Raw genomic sequence first — 24,539 nt, 5'->3', positions numbered from 1 at the left:
GATGGTGGTAGAAACTGGGAGAGGCAGGGTTCAACTTTGGGATTTTGTTGACTCTGGTTGGAGGGGTTGGTGGCGAAGAAGTGTTTCCATTGTAGAGATTGGGGCAGGGTGAGTAGGTCCAGCATGGTTAAATTTCGTTGCAGTGCTAAAGGTAAGGCCTTTGTATAGGACTGAAACTTCTGTGGGAATGAATGTTTTGGTGGAAATGTTAACAACAGTGTTCTTGGAATGTTGTACCTGTATTTGGTGGGGTGTTGGTAAGGAGTTTTTGGGGATGTGGGAATTTGAAAGTGGTGCCTTGAGACATAAGTAGGATGTTAGCAGGTTGCTTGTGCCGACTGACTGGGTATACAGTGCTACTGGTCACGGGAAGGGGCCTTATGATGGTGTAGGAGGCCTGCTGAAGCACCATGCTACAAAATATAATATTTCCAGACCAAATACAGCTGCAATTCAGAATGCTGAGGATTTTATGAGGGTCGTGAAATCTTACACATCCACAGCCCTCATTCTTTTGACCAAAGAGGAAATCGAAGAATTCCGTGAACAGAAAAAAGAAGAAAGGTCGAAACAAACTACTCCTGTGAAAGGAATTCAGACGACAGGTTTTTTGACTCAAAGTAATGGGCGAACTCATATCACACTCACTTTAAAGACCAAGAAAGAAGAAATGTCGGTCTTTCACCCAACACCTCAGAAACAGTAGGATAATATTCAAATTCACAACCTGATAAAGGTGATGTTTATGGCATGTGTGTATGACTAAGGCTGACTGGTGGATTGCAAGAGATTATAGATATCAGTTACGAATTAAATGAAATTGTAGTGACCTTTATGCTACCACATTGACCAGCAGTTGTATACAGGCAGTGTTTAAACACAGAACAGTGTTCCTGGAGCCACTCTGTAGTGATTCTGGATGTGTGGAGCATTGCATTGTCCTGCTGGAATTGTCCAAGATCGTCAAAATGCACAATGGACATGAATGGATGCTAGTGATCAGACAGGATGCTTACGTACGTGACACCTGTCAGAGATGTATATAGGTGTATCAGGGGTCCTGTATTGCTCCAACAGCACATGCCCCACATCATTACAGAGCCTCCACCAGCTTGAACAGTCCCCTGCTGACATGCAGGGTCCATGGAGTCACAGGGTTGTATCCATACCTATACACGTACATCTGCTCAATACAATTTGAAACAAGACTAGTCCGATTAGGCAACATATTTCCAGTCATCAACAGTCCAATGTCTGTGTAGAGGGGCACAGGCGAGGCGTAAAGCTTTGAGTCATGCAGTCATCAAGGATACATGAGTGGGCCCTCGGCTCTGAAAGCCCATATTGATGATGTTTCATTCAATGGTTTGCACACTGACACTTGCTGATGGCCCAGCATTGAAATCTGCAGCAATTCATGAACGGATTGCACTTCTGTCGTGTTGAATGATTCTCCTGTCATCACTGGTCCTGTTCTTGCAGGATGTTGGAGATTTGAAGTTTTACTGGATTCCTGATATGAAATGGTTGTAAGGGAAAATCCCCACTTCATCACTACCTCGGAGATGCTGTCTCCCTTCGCTCGTGCGCTGAGTGCTAGTATCCTCAAACCCTTCTATTATCACACAGCCACACAAAGTCATCACAAAATAATATCTTGAAGGTTCTTACCCACATCACAAAAGAAGTTATTCTCAAAAACCTGTGTTCTGCGAAGGTGTTAACATACATAGCAGAATTTCTGCCCAAAACTCTCAGTACCTGTTCAAATTTCAGGCCACTTAGTTGGTTGTTTATATGTGCATAATCTATTGTGGTCTCATTTCTGTTTTTGATTCTGATTTGCATACAACTGTTTTCCAGGAATCCATCACAGCCTACCCACATAACTTGTATAAATTTCAGATAGACGAAATGGTATTTTTTCTCAGAAGTCAAAAATAGTAACAACTGTTATACAATGTTTAAGTACAGAGCTTAGCCAATACCTCATCAAGTATCATAAATCACACTGTTGTTTCACAACAGCTATATGGTAACGGAAAGTTCTGATTAAATGAAAATAGTTTAAGGAGTAAAGGTAAAAACTCACCGAATAGTAGAGGCGTTGACTCATCGAAACCTAAATAAAAAAGATTGAAAACTTTGCTAGCTTTTGGTCAAATCATTTTTCGCAATGAGTACACATACACAGCCACACTCTAACACATCTGTATGGTTTCATTGTGCCAGATGAACACACTGTATTGGAACTGCACTTCTGTTTAACCAAGCTGAGGTGTTGCGCTGGATGAAGTGGGCGAGGAGAGATAGGAGGTGGGGCGGCGGCGGGGGAGGGGGAGGTGGAGGGGGAGAGGGAGGGGAGGGGGAGGGACAGAGGGAGGGGAGGAGGAGGAGAAGGAAGGGTTGAGAAGGGTGGGTGATGTTTGCAAGGAAAGCAGCAGATGCGCAGTATGGATGTCATCCGTCATACAGCGAACAACGGCAGATCTGAACCTGGTGGCCAAAACTGGAACAAGTTTTTTCCAGACCGGTTCAACATTAGCACATCTACCAAATTTCGCTGCCGTATGATAAATACAGCCCGCACTGGACCACCATGAGTAGCTGAACGTTAATTATATCAACCTGATATATAAGCCATCTACAGGAAACCTTACTTGTTATGCAAAATCCCAAATGTCTTGTCTGGTCTAAGTTCATTGATAATATCTTCATGAGATGGATGCAGGGCCAAGACACCTTTCCCTCTGATTTGCTTCATCTGGTGCTCCTCAGCCCAGCATGGCACCTTCTTGGGCATTTGACCTCCACCTCTTTGATGGCTATCACTATCCTATCAAACCCACTAACCATCAACACAATACTTGCCTTTTGATAGCTGTATCCTATCCAGGGCAGGGGACACCACGTACGTGTAGACCCCAGTCCACCACGCACTGCCAAGAACCAACTCCCTCATCATCCTGCAATGGAGCAACTGAACCATATTGTTTGCTAACTACTTGTTATCATGCCCAGAAATTATGAATATTTTACCCGTGTATTATTCCACTGTCCATCCACAATATGGAATATGTTCATCCATCACTACAACACATACACTTCCAACCTCATAGTACTGTAGGTTGTAGTCCTGTAAATGGTCAACATGTATTTTTCCCCCCATTCAATACATCCTACTTAAGTCCTGTCACAGGCTTGTCCCCATCCTATCCTATCCTATCCTATCCTATCAGTAGCATGGCCACCTGTGAAAGCAGTCCTCATACATTAGCTCCGCTGCAATTTCTGTGTAGCATTTAATATGGGCATGATCAGCATCCAGCTGTTCACCCAGATGTATGGCCAATGCCAAACTGGCGAAGAGCATAGTTGACAACCCATTGGCAAAACCTGCTACTCAAAACAACATGCTTGATTTAGAAGGCTACTTAATGACTTGTACCATCTGGATCTTTACCCTCAACACCAACTTCTTGAAACTGCATAGATGGAAGATGTCCTTGCAACACATCCTTTGATCCTGGCCTTAAACTCTGCTAGCCTGTCCCACATCCACCTCCACACTGTCCCAGGGCCCTAACTTCATGCATCTTACACCCACACCCTCTTCCCCCTAGTCTCCCATTTCTCTGTTCTGTCTCCTCCTTCCAATCCACTCCACCAGTCATCGTCATTGCACACTAACCAACCTCACTGGTGCTGTTGTTGGTGCTTGTGTCACATTCCTATCACATGCACCTATTGCTTTCCTCCCAACTGTCAGCAATCCTTCCCCAATCCTCCCTCCCACTCCCTGCCTTTCACATCTCGTCCACTCCACCAGATATAACCCTTGACCTGGGTCCAGCTGTAGAATGGCAGTCCAGCACAGTGTACTCAGCTGGCATAATGTAGCCATACAGGTGTACGAGTATCGTTATGTATGTGTACTCATGTCAAAAAAGGAGTCATCCAAAAGTTAGCAAAGATATCAGTCTTTTTTATGTGCCTTTCCATAACTCAACGACTCTATTATTCAGTGAGTTTTTACCTTTTCTCCTCAAATTATTTACACATTTCTTTTGACTTTCACAACTTTAAATATAGTGGTGAAATGCTCACTAAACAGGTGTGTTTTACCAAGACTGGATAAAGTAACTTTCCTGCATTTATGCATGTGTTTGGTATTTTGGATTCGGGACACAAAATGAACAACTAAATGATTTCGTTGCGTCTTTCCGAGGATGTTTCTGTCTTACGACTAGATAAAATAGCATAAAAGCACAATAGGTCTTGCATAATGGCAAATGCATACTTAGTTGTCACAGTGGAAAGGTGCAGGATTTGCAGAATCTTACTGGTAATTGTCAACATCTCATGGCTCCGGAGAATACACTGAAAACTATAAATTACTGTTCCAGCTCTGTACTATCACAAACAAGTTTTAGTGAATTAGGCTTCATAGTGTTTTGTATTAATTTTGAGAATGTTCCACTACACAATTCTGCCAGAACCTGAGGAGACTATTCTAAGTAAGGAATATAGTCAACAAAATCTATCATTGTACTCCATAGTGCACTTCGACTGTATGATAAGCTCTGGACTCATGAAAGCCTATTGTTGTCATATTGCAATTATTGTTAAAACTATTTATTTCACCCAAAATAAATAAGATTGGAACAAAACCTTTTGTGTTGTGTATGTTGGCCTGTCTATATCTAAAATTTTCATGTGTATAAAAATATGCAAAACAACAGGTCTGTTCCACAATATGAAGGAAAAAATATAAAACACAGGGCAAACACACAGGACGATCTATTTGGAATCTGGACACACACTACGATTATGTAACAGTTGCATGTGGTACTGCTTGCAGGAAAAAGCGCAATACGCCAAAACTTCACAAGATACTGGAACTAAGGGTCCACTTTATGTCCAATGGTATGATATTTTCCACAAAGTGCTGCAACAAAGGAGATGTCTAAATGTGCACTAACTAACACAACAGAAATGCTTGAGATGTTAAAGACTGATAAAGAAAAAGAAGTAATAAAAAATGTAGAAACCACAATGTGTTTTAGATCTGAATGCAAATACAGGGACAATGAGACAATCTGAAATGTTTTTGAGCTCATGTGGGTGGACTATAACAGTTAGAAGAAGGGACTGAATCTATTTGTTCTTTGTCAAAAAGGTCATTTAAAAATTGAAAATAACGACCCAAAATCAAACCTCTTGGACCTTTAAAATTTCCTTTCCTCTTACATATTTTCTTTCTTACACAATATTAGAACCAACTGTTTGATGTTATAATTACACCATTAAAATTCATTTTTTCAGCAAAATATTCTTGATTTCCAAACGCACTGAAGAAACTAAAAAACACCTTGAACAGGTAGGTGATTTTTGTAAAGTAATTCTTGTAATATATAGCAATTGACTATTGCAATAGTGTTTCCTGTTTAGCAACTGTTCCAAGTACGCTGTAATTTAATAAGCAGAAACAATAAATGCTAATTTTGTAGTGCGTGAACTGTCATGAGCTATTTGTCCAGATTAATAGCAATACAATATTGTTTAACTTGTTGTATTCACATTTGTTAACAACAAATGTATTTTGTCTACTTCTGGGCTTTCTCTTAAGTAGTACAGTAGAGTCCCATTCATCTGAACTAATTGGGACCGGATCTTGTTCGGATTACCGATTTGTTCGGTTTAGTCGGAATTATGGTGATGAGTTTCTAGAATGAAGTATACCAAGCAAATAAGTAGGTACACCATGGTAACAAATGGGAACAAGTGTGGGAGCAATGGCTCCCTCTCACTCCCTGCCCTTGGGGTTGAGCACTGTTGAGACCTTTGTAGTGTCTGAGATCAGTGGCTCGCAAAGCGCTTGGTTATGTTACTTATCGATCACTGGCACATGTAACAGTTGTATTGTATTTGTTCAGGTGTAGTGGCGTATGTATTTTCATCTTGAGTAAATGGAAACATGCAACGTTAACTCTCAAAGAAAAACTGAATGCTTTGAAGCGGATAGACAATGGTGAGAATGTCTAAACTGGCAAAGGAACTGGGTGTTGGTAAAGCAACCATTTATGATTGGAAGAGGAACCAAATGAAGCTTGAACAGTCCTGTGCAATGTCTTTGAGAAAAACGCTCGAAATTCGACAGACTTCGAAACCGTCCCAGTACGATAAAGTAGATGAAACTCTTTTCCTTTCATTTATCCAGGAAAGAGAAAGGCGAACTCCTTTGAGTGGAGCACTGGTTCAGGAGAAGGCTGTTTACCTGAACAAGTTAATGAATGGTGATGAGTCTTTTAATGCAAATTGGACAGATTCAAAAAACGCCATGGAATTCATCAGCTGACAATTACTTGAGAGAAGCTTTCTTCTGACCATGATGCAGCACAGGAATACTTGGGTGAGTTTGAAGAAATGATAAATTTATAATGCTGACGAGACTGGCCATAATTTTAAGGCATTGTCAACAATAAGCCAGGCATCAAAAGCACAAGACCAAATTCCTGGTTTTAAAATGTGCAAAGATCATGTGACTTTATTAGCATGCAGCAACACTGCTAGTAATCACAAGCTGCCTTTAATGCTGAGCGGCAAATCTGCTAGGCCCAGAGCTTTAAAAAACTGCAACTTGAAGTCCCTGCTCGTACATTATCGTAACCAGAAAAAAGAACGGATGGATGGTAAGCTGTTCAAAGAATAGTTTCACGGCCAGTTTGTTCCCTCTGTTCAACAGTTTTCTAAGGAAAATCATTTGTCTCCCCGTGCAGTCCTTTTGATTGATAATGTGCCATCTCACCCCAGCACTGAGGAATTAAGTGATGGAGAAATTTTGGTAAAGTTTTTGTCACCGAATGTTACACCACTTCTACAGCCGAAGGACCAGGGCGTACTGCAAAAAATTAAAACTGATTTACAGAAAACAATTTTTAAGAATGCTGACCCAAGATGATAGCATTCCTTTAGTGGACAAAATAAAAAAGACCAACGTGAAGGATGTTGTTTATCAGGCTGCTGAGGCATGGCAGAATATTGCAGAAAATACTCTGAGAAAATCGTGGAGAAAACTGTGGACATCTTTTGAATTTTAGGACAATCTAGTTGAAAATGAAGAGGAAAATCTACTACAAATGGTACAGACAATCCCCTGGATGTGAAGAAGCTAGTGAAGAGACGTAGATGAGTGGATGGTAGTGGATGAGGCATGTGTGGAGAACCTTACTGATGCTGATTTAGTTGCTGCTGTGATTCAAGACCAGGAAGAAGTGGACTGCTGTGACGGAAGTGACAATGAGCCTGAAAGCGACAACGAAGAGATGGTGCCACACAATGATGCAGCAGAAGCCCTTGACTTCACGCTACGTTATCTGGAGCAATAGCCCACTGCTACACCTACTGATTTGATGTTTATAAGATGATGACGCAACTATGCGTCATATAACAGACTGTCTTCATTACACCAAAAAACAATGACTGAGGTTTTGTCATCTAGAAAGTAGGGATAAAATGTCCGCTTTTCTTTCATTGTTATGCATTGTTTAAACCTAATGTTTTCTTGCCAATTTTTCTAATACATGTCTACTGTACTGTGTAAATTAAAATGGTGTGTACGTACAGCAGTTTTCCACACAGTTTTCCATACTTAGACAAACATTTTGCATGTTCAGATTATCCAAATTTTCACATTACCGGGGTTCATATTAGCAGGACTCTGCTGTATTAGCATTTCTAAGTTATTTTTAAAGCAGTTAAATATCACTACACCTATACTCCATGTACAACATAAAACTATGAAAAATTGGAAAGTACTACATGGAATACATACAACGGATGAAGTAAGAGTAGTCACACATTAACACTGTGTAACAGATAGTTTCAGTTGCAGACAGACACATAAACAAAACAAGATTCAATAAGTAGCAACACATCTGAACCATGTCCATCCTTGGAGCCACAACGGTCTGCCACTGTGGCCCCACCACAGTATGTGTGACAATCATGTATTTGCTACGTCCATTGCCAAAACTTTTCAAAATTCTGTAGGTCATTCAAACTTTACATCAAAGCCCAAAGAGATTTACTTTGTTCTAGTACAAAGAAATCTCTGCTACTCTGATATCGGATTTCACCAAGTTTATAAAACTTGTTTTTAGTGGAATTATTTTGTTGAACACTTGCTTAGTGACAATTCAAAATTTCAATTATTTGACAAAGTGCAAGACGCTTTCATTTAAGACACTGATGCTGAAATTAGCACCTTTTCTTTTTACCACAACTAACCTACTGAAAGCTTTATTGGAAATGTTTATTTGTTACTGTCCTTGAATTTATATTAGTCTAAATTACAAGTATTTTCAATTTTCAACAAAGGTCTTCATTTAAGATCAGAATTTAATCTTATCTTTGTAACTTACAACAGACAATGGAAAATCCAGGTTGGAATGTAGCAATATAATGAAAAGCATAATTGCTACTCACCATATAGCGGATCTGCTGAGTCGCAGAAAGGCACACCAAAAATACAGTCGGAATGTTAGCTTTCGGCCAACGAGGCCTTTGTCAAAAATGGACAACATGCACACGCACACACATGCCCCCCCCCCCCCTCCCACCCACACACACCCACACCCACACCCCCCCCCCCCCCACACACACACACACACACACACATGTGACCAGTCTCTGGCAGCTGAAGCCTTTTCATTATATTGTAACTTACATCAGAACTAGCTGATTATCCAGCATTGGCCAGTAGATAGGAAAATGAATTAAATTTATGTACAGAAAATAAACAAACTATTTTCATTTGCATTTTTAAACTTAAAACTATAGCACATAAATTATAAAACAAAATCTTTTAAAAATGCATTGAAATATTAAATTAACACGAGACTTGATGATATGCAATATTTTCAGTTTCCCCTCCAGGAACAAGAATAAACAAATTTTAGAGTAAACCCACTCTTGAGCAAGTAACATAAAACTGTCGATACGAGTTATCCCTCTATGTCACAAGCTTCTATTTCCATTCTCAGGTGTGCTGCGGATGCCCTTGCCTCAAGTAATTTTCTTTTTCAGATATATACCTGTACCAAATATGGTTGAAATTACTAGAAGTATTCAAAGTTATGCGCTAAGTGTCCCCCTTTCCTACTATCAGCCCCATCTCTAGGGGTTAAATGTCACCACGATTATCTCCAAACAGTCTTGCAAACCCAAAAACAATGGTTTAAACACTAATGTATGTAGCTTGGTTTCAATTATTTTAATATGTCAGCCTCTTCATTCTCACACACGTGCATGCATCCTGAAAATGATTCCGATATCTTCCAACGTGCCACTGCACTCAATGAGCCACTCAAGAGTTACGCTTACATGTTACGACTTTTATACGCCAACTCTGACAACTAAGACCATGTCCTACATGAGCGACAGAAGCGAGACACTTCTGGATACGCGACACTCCAGCGACAAGCAGCAACATCGACCGAAAACCTTGGGTGTCCTGTGTGCGAGCGACCATGTCACGCTACAAGATGGCTGTTCGCACCAATCAGCTGTTTCTATAAAACGGCGTCCTTAACGTGTACATTACTGTAGCTGGAGAGTAAGGCTACAGAGTTAGGTTTACTTAATAAAATAAAGTGAAAAGGAATGCTATGCATGAAATTTACAAAGGGAGGAATCTCCATGGAGAATTTCATAAGTATCGTCAACTACAAAGATCACCAGACAAGTTCTTCGAATACACGTGAATGAGCAGAGGAGCATTCGACTATCTCATCAATAAATTACATATGAATGTTTTTTCTTTTCTTTCTTATTCTTATTTTTTTTTCTATTTTACATGATCAAGCACTTTTAACAGCCAATAAATGCGGAGGAATGACTATTACATGACTGACTACGCTAAGTACTAACATAAGCGCACAGATTGATACCACTAGACAGTAGCTAGCTGTCGTGTAGGGGTAGCGTATACAGTTAATAATTACATGTAAGGAAAAGGTTCTGGGTTCGATTCCCTGCCATTCTAATATTTTTACTGACTCAGTTATGATTCTGTGTACTATGTTTTATGTACACCGTTTACACTGCATCGCTACGTATATTTTTAAGGTCTTCCCAAAGAACTTGATCTTCACACCTATCCCAGTATATCACACACATTTAATTCCTAATAAATTACAATGAACTATGAAATTTTACAGATATTTGATGTTGCGAACGCAATCCATCAGCAGTCAGTGTTAAGACCAAGCATTTCAATTACTCTAAATAGTCTGTAAAAGTAAAGCTTACAAAATTTTTGAAAAGAAAGTCAAACGTTTTGTGTAATGATCTGTCTAAAAGTATGGCATAAAAAATATTAGGGAAATGTTTGGTGCACCTCATTTTCTGTTCATGATTTTGAGCATCATACAAAGGCACATGGAACGGTTCTCCGATCCACTTATTTCTTTTACACAAATCATTTCATAAAATATCTGACTGATTTCCTCCATTTTTGAACTTCAAGTATTATTCGGAAAGCATGCTCTTACCGACCCCTCGTTTGCCTTCCTAACGTACTTGATTCGAAGGAAGTCTTTTTGACATTCAAATACCACACCAATGTATCTCTTTAAGTGCAAAATAGCTAGGTCTTGAACAGATGACATTTTTGAAACTTCATTTACAGCAGCTTTTCGTGAAATATTTCAATTTTTCCTCAGCTTATTAATAAAGTTTTTGTTCATTACCCTGATTACTTTCAAGAAGTTAAATATTTTCATGCCAAACTAGACCTCATGCTGGTCACTTTGATACCCCGTTTACCTGTTTCTCTCCCTTTGTTTGGCTATGAAAATTTGGACAATACCTCATGGTGTAAGTTATAGGGAATCTTGTTTTCACTCTGTTCATGTGTTTACAAAAACGTACCGAGTGTTAATCATATGATAAAATAGTCCTTTCTGCGTGCTGTCATTCCCAAAATTCATCATTTCGATATCTTGAACCTTTTATGCCATATGATGATTTTTACGACCACTTGATTCCCAAAGCGTAGGAAAGGTTCAGAAGCGCCGCGAGCGACTCATCCGCGGATATAACAACCAATATTTCAAGAATGAAAAGAGAGATCATTCCGGCCTCAACTTTAAATACAATTTAGATATATTGGTTACATTTCATACGCAATAATGTATGGCCTTAAATGAACTATATGGAAAGTCTACACAATGTGATTTTATCTCTACAAATTCTTAAAAATTTCGTGGAGCCATGTACTCAATTTCGTGCAGCAACATAACCATGATGAATAACGAAAATAAATTCTGACCTTTATCATTTAAGGTTATCAAGCTATAGGTTGCGGAAGAATCAAATTTTTTCACTGAATTGTTTTCTTAAAATCAGATGTTAAGTAATTCACAGCTGCCGTCGTGTCTGCTCCACTGCTTTGCCAAGAAGACACATGGCTGTCACTCTGTGTCGCGCATGCTGCAGTGACAAGATTCAAACACATTTGAATTCAAACATCGCAAGTTGCAGGGGGAGACATGCAGCGACACAGAAACCGCTCACATAGGACACTTCCGTAACTACACCTGCGGTTGTGTTTTGTTGCCTGAAGCTGCCGCGAGCTGTCACTCGCTTCTGTTGCTCACTTAGGACACGGCCTAAGGGTGTTAAAAGTGTTTTACTATGACAATATTTCTTCCTATACAGTAAGCCATATCTTCCTGTACAGTAAGCCATATGTGCAACACGTTCAGTTTTAATCACTCCAAGCACTCCAGAGTTTCCAACCGCAAGTCAGAATAAATTAACTTCGCGAAATTATGACAAAAGCAGGTGCTCTGTGAAAGCATAAAGGCTAGGGAGGAGTGGACAACAGCTTGTGGGAATGATCTGGATACTGAGAACACTGTGGCTTTTGCCTGCTGCAGAGCGAGTAAAAAAAAAAAAAAAAAAAAATCTTTTTGCCCTTGTCCAGTGCACATACTGTTCCACTCCTCTCTACTTTAATCACTTCACTTCACTGAAACTCCTATTTATATATTGGTGACAAATAAGCATAGAACGTACAACAATAGGTTAACTTCTGTTTTGGGTGACGGTACTAATTGCACATGAATAAGGAAGGACATACCGTTTTCAAACAATGCCTATTTTTTTATGACTGTGGTCGTAATTGTCTCTATCATATCTTCAGATTCTATTGTCTTTAATTTCATTAACTTCTGAACTCGCAAAGATATCCATATTTTAAAATTGAGCTTATTCTGTGCTATCTGTTTTTGTTGGGGACTTCCTTGTATGTGCATCTTGTTTAGATGAAATTGTTTTAGGTGTTCTCGAGCTATGGCGGGGACATACATATAACAAATTGGTGTAACATAAAATACATTACAATAGAAGAACGTGGGCTATTACAGATTACCTACAATAGAGAGCAACAATTTCAGATTCAAGAAAGAAATTAATATCATTAAAGAATCAATGATAATACATAGAGAATAATGGAGGATAAGCTCAAAAGAGGGTGGATTTCAAAAATGTATAGAAACAGAATCATCAGAACTGAATTTACAACAATAAGACAGAAACACAAAAGAAACAAAGAAAGAAAGAAAGTTTGTACTACATATACTAAAATGATATTAACAATTCGAAATATCTAAGGCTGAAGAAAACAAATATCGGGAGAATACACACTTAGGCACAACAGTCTGGCACAGCATTCAAAGTAACTAAATGTTAATGCATACACTCTCAATTTAAAATATAAAATGAACATTACCTTCCATACTGTATCCACATACTTCTTTATTTCTGGATGTATATTCTTGCATCTCTTTTGATGTGTAGGCCATATGTTCTCAACATATTTGTAAAACATAGGTCTTTCTTGTAACACCTGCTGGTGCAATGTCTGTGGCAAAAATGATAATTTCTTAGATATATATCTCATATATGCGCTAACTACACACAACAGAAAGGCTCACATAGACACTAAATTAACTCACAAAAAGTTTTATGCACTTTGGTAGAACTTCTCTAGTTAAAATGAAGATGACATAAAAATTTAAGGTGCTGTCACAAGAGAAATGAAAAGTCATTTAGAATTATGTGTGAGAGGGGTAACTCATAGAGGAGTGCAAATGTAATTCACTAGAAGAAAAGAGACAAGCAATGACTGAGGCACTTCAGATTAAATGTTTCTAAATCTGTGCTGGGTGCAGCATTCCTTTTTCCTCAATTTCTCGCCCCGAAAATCTGCCTTCCAGAAAATATATACACTGAACAGCCAAAACATTATGACCACTGCCCACAACGACATTGGATGCCGCCTGCTGGGGCTGCAGCCACATGATTCGGTAACAAAGTACGCAAGTGGAACAGACATGGATGGGGGATCATCCTAGTGAAGATATGGGCACAAACGGGGAAATCCAACGAGAAAAATGACTTTGACAAAGGGCAGATTATTATTACACAGAGCCTATCAACGAGTATCTTGAAAACGGCAAAGCTGGTCGAATGTTCACATGCTACTGTCATGAGTATCTACGGAAAGATGTAGAAGGACAGTGAAACTACCACTAGGTGCTAAATGGTTGCACATCCACGACTCTTCACAGAACATAGGGTTCGGAGAAATTGTTTCGCAGAGTTGGATTCTGCATAAACGGCAAAGTGGGTGAAAGTGGATGAATACCAGACAAAAAGAAGAAGTAAGGAAAATCTCAACTGTTTAGACTAAGAAGAGTTACGACAAGATCCATTCAACAACAAGGATCCAGTGTGGAGAGTAAGCAGCCCTCATACAGATCGCGGGGGCATGGATGCAGTAACCAGCAGTTGATACCAACTGCTGCTCACTGGTGCTGACTACAAATCTGTTCACCGACACCGATGCTGAAACTAACCTTTGACGCTGCCGGCACCCATGCTGTTCACCAGCGCCGATTCCACACCTGTTCACTAACGCAGCCTAAGACTCTACACCGGGTGAGCAAAAGACAATAATTATTCGAATGTAAAGTTAAGGACACTGTTCAATAATAGACTGTTAGTATAGTTATTATGCTCAGAGGTGTGTTTTTTTAATTATCACTAGATCTAAAACTAGAAAGAACATGGATCACAAACAGCAACTAGCAGAACCAGCCACAGCTATTAAAGTGACTAGGGAAATGCCAGTCATGTCTGAAATAGTGAATTTAATTGAAGCCCAGCACGCAGATTCAGCAGCTGTAAACGCTCTAATTGCTTCTTTAAGAAAAGAGTTGAATGTTAAATTAGATGACCAGAAAACAGAGTCAAATGCTCAAAATGCTTCTTTGAGAAATGAACTGAGTGTGAGTTTAAGTGAAAAACAAGAAGCACGAAGTGCCACTTAAAGTGAAAAGCTTGATGCACAGAGGGCTAATTCAAGTAGAGAAATAGACACAGTGAATACTCAAGTAAATAATAAATTGGACATTCAGAATAAAGCTTTATGATTGTTAAGTACAAAAGTAGACAAACAAAATAAGGAATTTAGCCAGTTGTGTGAAGGCATGGGAAATCTGAAGACTGAATTTGACATTTTAACCACTAAAAGTGGAAAATCTTAAAATAGATTTGAAGGATGAATTAACTAGCTCTTCAAGTAGTCACGTCAATCAGCCGTTCACTGACTTTAGTCAGACACAGAGTAACCAATTTTAGGATTTGGCAAATAAACTAGAATTTGATATTGAACATGAATGTAATAGCGTAGAGTCTGAATTGAGCAAAAAACTAGGATCATTTCAAAGTGGCTGTAAGGTTACGTTTGATGCTGTAAACATAGATTACGCACCTTAAAGGAGAGTGTTGAGAAACAGGATAAATTATTACCAATAGTCCAATCGCAAATTGCAGGCGTTAACACACTATTTAAGTTGATAATGTAGAAAGAAATTTTAAAGAGAAACTAGCCACTTCAGACATAATAAATATCAGTAATCTGGATGAACAGGTAGAAGAGATGATAGACAGAAAAGTTGCCGCGAGAGTAACCTCCGACAATGTGTCTCCAATTTTATCTTCCGAACTTAATGATACTAAGAGAGGCATAGATAATTTATGGAAAGAATTCAAACTTATCCAGGATAGAGCAGAGAACAGAATAACTCTACCTGATATTGTGTTACCTAGTAAAGAGGTGATTGTTTTGCTATGGGGAGACTTTCACACAAAATTTAACGAGAAGTACTGGTTTGCAATTGCTCAAGTGAGGTTAATTTCAGATCCATGGGATCCGGGCAGTCACATCTGTCTCCCAGGGACGTTAACGTTCTGTGTTAATGGGCAGAGTGATGACCGTCAGATCCTAGTTGTTTTAGATGTTTCTTCTGTGCTATTTTTTCCTGCACCAAATTTCTGTCTCCCAGGGACGTTAATGTTCTGTGTTAATGGGCAGAGTGATGACCGTCAGATCCTAGTTGTTTTAAATGTTTCTTCTGTGCTATTTTTTCCTGCACCAAATTTCCTTCAATTGAACTATTCTGTAATCTATTCTTGAATTCTTAAACTATCCTATAATTTTAGTACATAGAAAATCGGATATGACAGTAAAGTAGAAAACTTAAAAGAGAATCACAGATGAACAGTGATCTCTAGTCATGAAATGAAACAAATAAAATATTATTTGAGTGAAAGGTATAACATGATGATACTAGTTAAACCGAGTGATGTCTAGACGACATAAACTGAACAGAGTATTTTATGTGTGTATGAAATATAGTGTAAAGTGATTAACTGAACAACTATTTGATTGTAGTGTATAATTTTCTATTTTTATAGAACATTTTATACCTTTTATGAAATGTGATGAAAAGGGGAGTGTTTGTATTAGTTTTGGAAGACGTTGGTGGTAAGTACAAGCATAACTAACACCAAATACACACCACATCTTTCAGACAATCCTCATAGACAAGTGTAACTGATTCTTCACCATTTGCCGTTCCATACGAGTTGCTAAGATTTTTCTTTGGCGACTTCAAAGGTGAAGGTGAGAATTTCCATTCTGTAGGAGACGTTTAACACCATACCTCCTCCGGCTTCTCACTAAAGTACCAGCGAAGTAGGGATCTTGGGGAAGGGGGATGGGAAGGGTTTCCTGTCTTTGGGGCTATCTTCTTTCTCTTCTTCAATCTTAGCAACCTTTTCTACTTTTTCCTTTCTTACTTCTCATCTGAGTACCGGTCTATCTTTCCCTCTTTACATATTCATATACTTCTGTTGCTAAAGTCCTCCTTATTTTCTGTGGTTTCCAATAACCTTCAACTTATTTCATATAAGTAGGCCGAAGAATCAGGATACACAGACACACTTACGCATACACACGATGAAACACGAAGACGCAAACAATGAAAGTACAGATAAAATTTATGTAAGAACCATCAAGTGTTGTAGGGGGAAAGAATGTGCACATAGAGAAATATGCACACATGGCTGTTTATTGTGATGGTTCTACATCGCCTAGTTACTTGAGAAAACTATCATGTAGGTATTTATTAATATGGATATATAGGAAATATATGTATAAGAACAATGACGATTCTATATCACATATGTACATAAGGATATAAATACTATGATAATTCCACATTAGGGATACATAAGAAGGAAGTGTGAGTAGTTAAGGAGAGCAAAAGCCAAGGAGAAACTAATTAGCATAAGCCAAGGAGAAACTAATTAGCATAAGCCAGGGAGGAACTAATTGTGATAATTATTCAGGAATGTCAGTCGAACATTGTTCTGACGATTTGTAGGATAGTGGGACAAGTATAGCATAAGTAAATATATGATATATTGAATAATATATATGTGGTGCATAATGGAAGCCTAGGAGTGGAAGCGTAATGGAGGACTCTAGGGGATTAAATGAAGTATTAAGAAGTGAGTGTTAAGTGCGAAACAGATTTAGTTTCCAGACAATATTTAATTTTAGTGTACATAAAGATGTAAACGAGGGTAATGAACCATGAGACCTACTCAGGAAAGATAAGGAGGGCGCACCCAGCATGTATTGGATATAAAAGAGCAGGTAGGCGGACCTAAGAAAGGCTGACCTATACTGCGCGGACAGGGGCACCAAGGAGGGGATTGACCTGCACCATAGGAAAATAGGAATTAAAAAGGGGCATACCTGCCAAAACAGAAGGAGAAAGGGTACTCATACGATCAGCTCGTATGTTAAGGTATAGGTAATGTTCCTAGAGGGGAAAGGACAGTATTGTAACAAAAGTCACAAAATTTTGTAGAGATTATTCTGGTAAATTTGGATTCTCTATTCCACTAGCATTGTTAAGTTTTATGTTTATGAGTGTCAGAAAGAACGCTCTCATTTTCCCAGAGTTCCTCCAGACTACAAGCTATGGTAGATAAGTAAACTAATATGTACTAAAGAAAAAGCAGTACAGAGAAGTAGAATAAAGAAAATTATAATTAAGTGTCTATGACACCTGGAGTTTGTGATTGGAAATCAAGAATGTTGTCCGCACGGTTCCTAGACACAAAAGTACTAACTCCAATAGTAGGTGAAATGCTCAGATAGTTATTCTCAAAACAAAGAAAGAAGAGCTAGATATTAAGTACATGATTACTAAAAGAAATATAATGTACACTGATTAAAAAGTGAATTAGCATTATGGGAGACATTAATGTACATAATGAATATGTATAAAATACCGCGTGTTGGAGCTAAGGGGAGGGATATGTAGTGCCTAGAGAATTTTGGGGTAAATTCTAGAGACACTTGGTCTTCCACCATCTCGAATACTCGATATTTTAAGTATGAATGTGGGAGAGTGGAGATGTGTCTACCACGCCAACGGTTTTTGTGTGTGCAGGATGGACGTGTATCAGGAGAATACTGGAATCGTGGAGGTCGATCGGTGCAGACAAGTGTTCGCCACTTGTGCCATAGAAGCTGTATGTGATGTACAAGGAGCACGCACGCGTTATTCCTTGTTGGTGTAATGATTGTAGTTGTTAGGAACAAATGAAATATGATTTGACTAGAGACTCTTAATTCAGGTGTTAGACTTGCTAGAAGCAAGAACTGTCTTTGAATTTCTGGTGGTTATTAAACTCACCACATTGTAAATATACTTAATTGTATCTGATGGTTAAAGAAGCAATTGACTTGCAAGAATTTATATACTTATGTGAGACTTGTGGAAATGGAAATATACCAGAACAGAACTGAAAGTATTATGAGAGCACCTAGTTATTTCAAGAGCAGAGAGAGAGAGAGAGAGAGAGAGAGAGAGAGAGAGAGAGAGAGAGAGAGAGTTTTTTTTAATCCCTCTAACCAGCATTATTTCTTCGGAGAAGAAGTTGTGGAGATCGACGTAGCCACGTATCCACAGAAGAGGATCAGCTGAACGTTTCAAGTAAGTCAGTTGTAATAAGAGAAAAGGAAAGTGCACAATCCAGTTTTGCACTGCTTCTCTTGTCGCCAAACCGTTAGAATCTGGGTCACGATTGGGTGCCATCACCGCGTATGCAAATAAGCAGAATATAATTTAAGCGAATTACATGGCCTGTGCATGGACAAGTGATGCCACATACCTCCATAAACCTACCAATAAACTGTTGGATCCCTGATATGCAGAATCAGTTATGTATTTTGTTACAAAGACAGACAGACAAGTTATTAAGTAAGTGGTCACAGTGATCTGGCTTATCAGTGTAAATCATGATGTAGGATGAAGTTTTTACATTTGTCACCCAAATGCGCTACTATTGGTAGCATTGTGTCTTAAGGAATTATTATAAAATCAATTAAAGAAATTTTGCTAATGTTCTCTGCTATACTTGTTCAGTGGTGTCTTGTTAGCACATTTTTGAAGGGAACACATATTTTGACGATCACAGTGTGCAGTGGTGGTGGTGGTGGTGGTGGTGGTGGTGGTAGGGAGGGGGACACTAATTTGATAATGATTTGATTTTCTCATCAGTGAAAATGCAGAATTGTGGATACCATATTTGGGAAATATGTGATCTCTTAATGCCACACTTCCCGACATGTTATGTCAACAAACTGTAATTCAAAATGCACCCTTCGAAAACATGTTCGGGACATCACACTTGGTACCTGAATAGGGATTGTCATTTTAACCAACTATTAATCTATCATTCATTTTAGCTTAATTATACTGAATCCAGCCCTGACTTCGCAGATGCTTCATAAACATATCAATAGCTGTTTATTTTACCCTATTTTTAATATTGTTTTGTCCATCTTAGTTAATATGTTCACCACTTATTTGTCAACTTCAAAACTCAACACTAACGCTTAACTGTGTCTATTGCTTCAATAGCTTTTGATATTGTACAAACTGGCAAAGGTTTTAGTTCATCCCATCTTCCCTTTATTCTTGTTTTCTGTCATCTGTTCCTGCAAGACTTAATAAATTGTCATGGACAGACAGAAGGCAGCAACACCACCATTCAACATATGCTTTGAAGCTGAAGTAGTCACTGCTCTCTTCTAATCGCAATATTTGCTGCCACTGTTCAGCAACAAATCTTTTATTCTCTGGCATGACATCATCTGTAAGTATCTGATGAAAGCAAACTTTCTTGAAGCAGTTCCAGATTGTGCTTTCTTGTGTGGAATCCCCCACACTTCTTGCAAAATGCACAGCATCCAAGATCGTTAACTTCCGCATTGTAGTATGAAGGCAGACCATCAATACCTTCCTCCTTCTAGTATGAAGGCAGACTAACCTTCTCTGTAAAAGAACTTTCAGTGCTTTCTTGTTTCAGCCATTTTATAGTGTCTTAATTGAGTGGCTTGTACACTTGGGACAAAAACAACACCACAGTCATATCTTGTATGCAAGAATAGTTCAAATCTAGTCCTCGTTGTTGTTTTTATTTTATGTTTTAATTTTACACATCTAGTTCCAGGGGACCAAATTGGTGAGCAAATCTCCAAGTTCATGGAACATGTCAGTACATGAAATACCAACATAAAATAAGAGATAAAATAAAATATTTATGAACCCAATAAAAGACAAACCACAAGTTGATGTAAATGCAGTCAACAATGCAACACAGGAATCAGCTTAATTTTTCAAGGAACTCCTCAAAAAACAGAAGGTGTGACCCATGAGAAAACTCTTCAGTTTTGATTTGAAAGTGCGTGGATTACTGCTAAAATTTTTGAATTCTTGTGGTACCTTAATAAAAATTGATGCAGCAGTAAACTGCACACCTTTCTGCACAAGAGTCTAGGAAGTGGGTTCCAAATGCAGATTGGATTTCTGCCTAGTATTAACTGAGTGAAAACTGCTAATTTTTGGGAATACGCTGATATTAGCAACAAGATATGACAGCAAAGAATGTATATATATTGAGAGGCCAATGTCAGAACACCCACACTAATGAACACGGGTCGACAAGATGTTCACAAGCTTACACCATTTATTCCCCAAACCGCCAGCTTATGGGCCAAAAATATACTTTGAGAATGGGAAGAGTTACCCCAAAATATAATACCATACATCATAAGCGAATGAAGATTGCCAAAGCAGTCTACTTTTCACTACTATCACTTACTTCAGATACCGTTCCAATAGTAAAAATGGTAGCATTATGTCTTTGAATAAGATCCTGAATATGAGCTTTCCATGATAGTTTACTATCTCTCTGAATGCCTAGAGATTTGAAACGTTCAGTTTCACGAATCACATGCCCATTCTACGAAGTTGAAACATCGGGTTTTGTAGAACTGTGTGTGAAAAACTGTGATAACTGAGTCTTACTGTGATTTAGCATTAGCTTATTTTCTACAACGCATGAACTTATGTCATGAATTGCACTATCTATAACAGTGTCAAAGTTGCACACATCCTTTACTACAAAGCTAGTGTCATCAGCAAACTGAAATATTTTAGAATCACCTGTAATACTAGATGGCATATAATTTATATAAATGAAGAACTAGAATGGTGCCAGCACCGAACCCTGGGGCACCCCTCATTTAACTGTGCTACACTCAGACCCCACATCACACCCATTCTCAACACTGTGGATAGTGTGACCTACTGGTGTTTGTTGTTAAAGTGAAAGATAAATCAATTGTGAGCCACTCCCTGTATTCCATAATGGTCCAACTTTTGGAGCAATATTTTGCGATGAAAACAATCAAACGCCTTAGTTAAATCAAAAAAGATGCCTAGTGTTTGCAAGCTTTTGTGTAACCCATCTGCTACCTCACAGGGAAAAGAGAATATAGCATTTTCAGTTGTTAAACCACTTCTAAAACCAAACTGTACATTTGATAGCTAATTATGTGAAATAAAATGATCAATTATCTTTACATATACAGCCTTTTCAATAACTTTAGCACACACTGATGGCACAGAAATAGGTCTAGAATTGTCTACATTATCTCTTGCTCCATTTTTATAAACCAGCTTTACTACTGAATACTGTAATCATTCAGGAAGCAGATCATTCTTAAAGGAAAAAATTATAAATATGGCTAAGTACATGGCTAACATGTGCATCACAGTACTTCAATATTCTGCTAGGTACCCAATCATATCCATGTGAGTCGTTAGTCTTCAGTGATTTAATTATGGACTCAATCTACCCCTTGTGAGTATCATAGAGGAGTATTTCAGACAATAGTCTCAGAAAGACGTTTTCTGAGAGATTTATATGATACCTTGTAGTAACTAAGTTTTTATTTAATTCACCAGCAATGCTCAGGAAGTGATTGTTAAATACTGCACATAAATCTGACTTATCAGTAACAGAAATATTTTTACTATGAATTGACTTTATACTGTCGACCTTGCGCTGGTGACCGGACACTTCCTTCATGACTGACCATATGGTTTTAATTTCATCCTATGAATTAGCTATTCTATTTGTGTACCACGTACTCTTTGCCTTCATAAAAACACCTTGACTACAAAGTGAGTTAAATATAACTCACAGGAAGTGTTATCTTCGGACCACATGAAGTACCGTATTTACTCGAATCTAAGCCGCACCTGAAAAATTAGACTCGAAATCAAGAAAAAAAAATTTTCCCGAATCTAAGCCGCACCTGAAATTTGAGACTCGAAATTCAAGGGGAGAGAAAAGTTTTGGCCGCACCTCCAAATCGAAACAAAGTTGGTCCATTGTAATATGAGACACAATTTAGGTCGAATGAATGACGATACAGCTACAGTAGGCTCGAGTCGTAAGCTTAGCAGTTAAGCTTTACTAGGTAGCCATTGCTATGCGTCACGCGCTCCGTCCGTACATATACGTGTATCTTTCCTTTTTCGCGTGCTTCGTCTGGTTTGAATCAATTGCTTATTTTGCTTTGATCTGGTAAGTGCCGTTCTATTTGTTATAGGTGTTTGCGTCACTCTAAGCTGAAAATGCATTACTGTACTGTGTCATGAATTGTTTGTCGCATTCTGATAATGAGTGTTTACGGCCTGTCCCTGCTCGCGGCATGGCTTGTTTTCGTGCGCGCTACCGCCGCTTACAATTAAAAAAGAGAGGAATTGTTTCATTAGCAAAACAATGGCAAGAGACTACTATTTGTTGTTACTTACACTGCTGCTTACTTTGATAATGATCAACAAGAACCAAATAATATATTGCTTTTGATAGATGACATTCTGAACGAGAGTTAAGCGAAAATTTTTCTCCGTTTGAAAATCTTTGCAGGCGCCTCTTTAGTACATTACATTCTGCACAGAAATTAGTCATCTTAGATTTAAAAATCTAGTCAATTGTCGTGCTTCATTTCTGCCTGTATCACTATTAGGCATAAGAATAATACGAATATAAACATGACATGATATGTATATTCTTCCGCGTTTGCTGTTGTCTCACCCTAGTTTCGTAGTTTATTCGGCAGATAGGATTTAAATGAGATAGTAGCAAACACATGGCGAAGAGAATACTGTATGTGATTCACAATTCATAAAAGTTCCTATTAGCAACCATCTCTTCTCACAGGTAGGAATAAATTCAGAACGTAGTGTTGGCCATATTGACAAACATCCCAAACAGTCTTGCCAGTCGGATTTTCGTACTACATTGAAATGCTGCTACATTCGAAGATGAACGATACGGAATTTGTATTTACTTCGTTGGATAATGTATAAAATGCAGTGGTCGAAACTCGGGGCGGAGAAGAAGGCTTGTCTTCCACCCTTTTTTTTTAATTTATTTACTGACGCGGAGATTTTGGCGCTAGTATTTATCTTTGTGCTGCAAAGCATGCCTATGCAGCGCTACATATATTCGACGGCAGACATATATTCGACGGCAGAAGTCATTTGTGGCGGCACCTACCAACATTTTTCAGAACTTCCGCTTACTTTGCACTCGATTCTAAGCCGCAGGCGGTTTTTTGGATTACAAAAACCGGAAAAAAGTGCGGCTTAGATTCGAGTAAATACGATAAATACAACTCATGGACATTTTTCCATTTAAAGCTCTGTGGTGCAGTTGTAACTCACAGGAGCGTGCTGTGACTCGGTGTTATAGTAGATAATGGTCCCAGTAACAAATCATGTTCGTGGCCTACAGTTTTCAAGAGCTCAAGAGTAGTTATTGACATTTGAATTCGTGAGATATATATAACTCACATGGCTCAGTCATATTGGACTTTTCTTATTTTTATTATTTATTTATTATTTAGTTTGACATATTACTGGCACAGTAGATTGCAAATCAAATAGAGTTTTATTTTGAGTCTTCAACTCTAATTGCAACAACAATGAAACTGAAAAATTTGGGTCATTCCACTTTGTTTCTCTAACACCTGTATGCACTGTGCTCTTTATGAAAAAACACTCTACACAAAAATATGAGTCACGATTCTTACATTTCCATGCAGTTTGTTTGCATTTCTTGACAACTTGCTGTCGTCCAAATTCATTCTTCATTTTTTTATAGCACACTGTACACCTAAGTCTGGCTGCTCCCATGTTCACAAGTGCACAATCTGCATGTAACACAGTGGCTTTGGTGAGAGATGTCCCAGGCTCATCGGCATCTTCTGCATGGAGTAGTCTCAAAGTCACTTCCTCTTTCAATTCTGTGATTGAGATCTTCTTGTTGTTGATGTATTGGTAAATCACATGAGCATTTACCAGTGCTGACCCTGTCAACAAGTCAATTGCAAGTTTCCAGTACCATTTCACACCCCGCCTTAGACAATGCGAGTACGACTTCATTTGGTCAGAAAGATCTATGAAAGACTGACCGATTATAGTCAATTATAATTGCTGGTTTTTTTTGTGCCCTTCCTGGTTTGAACTTCTGCTTCTTCTTCTCCATGAACAATACTCAGCATCTGAACATCCCTCTTATCTTTCCATTTCAGTACTACTACACCTGTGGTACTTTAGATTGCTTCTTCAGTTTTGCCTGTACAACATCTTGTGAATTCAGTTTACTGTTTGATCTTGAAGTACCAACTAAATGTGTTGATTGTTCCAGAAGCTGGTGTGCTAGATGAACACTTGTGTAAATATTGT

General features: G+C 38.5%; 1 protein-coding gene across 2 annotated transcripts in view; it reads right to left on the bottom strand.

Moving 5' to 3' along the window:
- Positions 1 to 24,539, bottom strand: part of LOC124803036 (little elongation complex subunit 2-like) — a 243,312-nt gene that overhangs the window by 142,894 nt on the left and 75,879 nt on the right. For both annotated transcript variants that reach the window (XM_047264150.1, XM_047264151.1), the window contains one exon: positions 12,797 to 12,928. In XM_047264150.1, coding sequence (XP_047120106.1) covers positions 12,797 to 12,928 — 132 coding nt within the window. The remainder of the gene's footprint in view (positions 1 to 12,796; positions 12,929 to 24,539) is intronic.

The sequence above is a fragment of the Schistocerca piceifrons genome, chromosome 6 (genome assembly GCF_021461385.2).
Source record: "Schistocerca piceifrons isolate TAMUIC-IGC-003096 chromosome 6, iqSchPice1.1, whole genome shotgun sequence".
Lineage (NCBI taxonomy): Eukaryota > Metazoa > Arthropoda > Insecta > Orthoptera > Acrididae > Schistocerca > Schistocerca piceifrons.
Note: the sequence above shows the minus strand (reverse complement) of the source record. Positions and strands in the feature narration are given on the sequence as shown.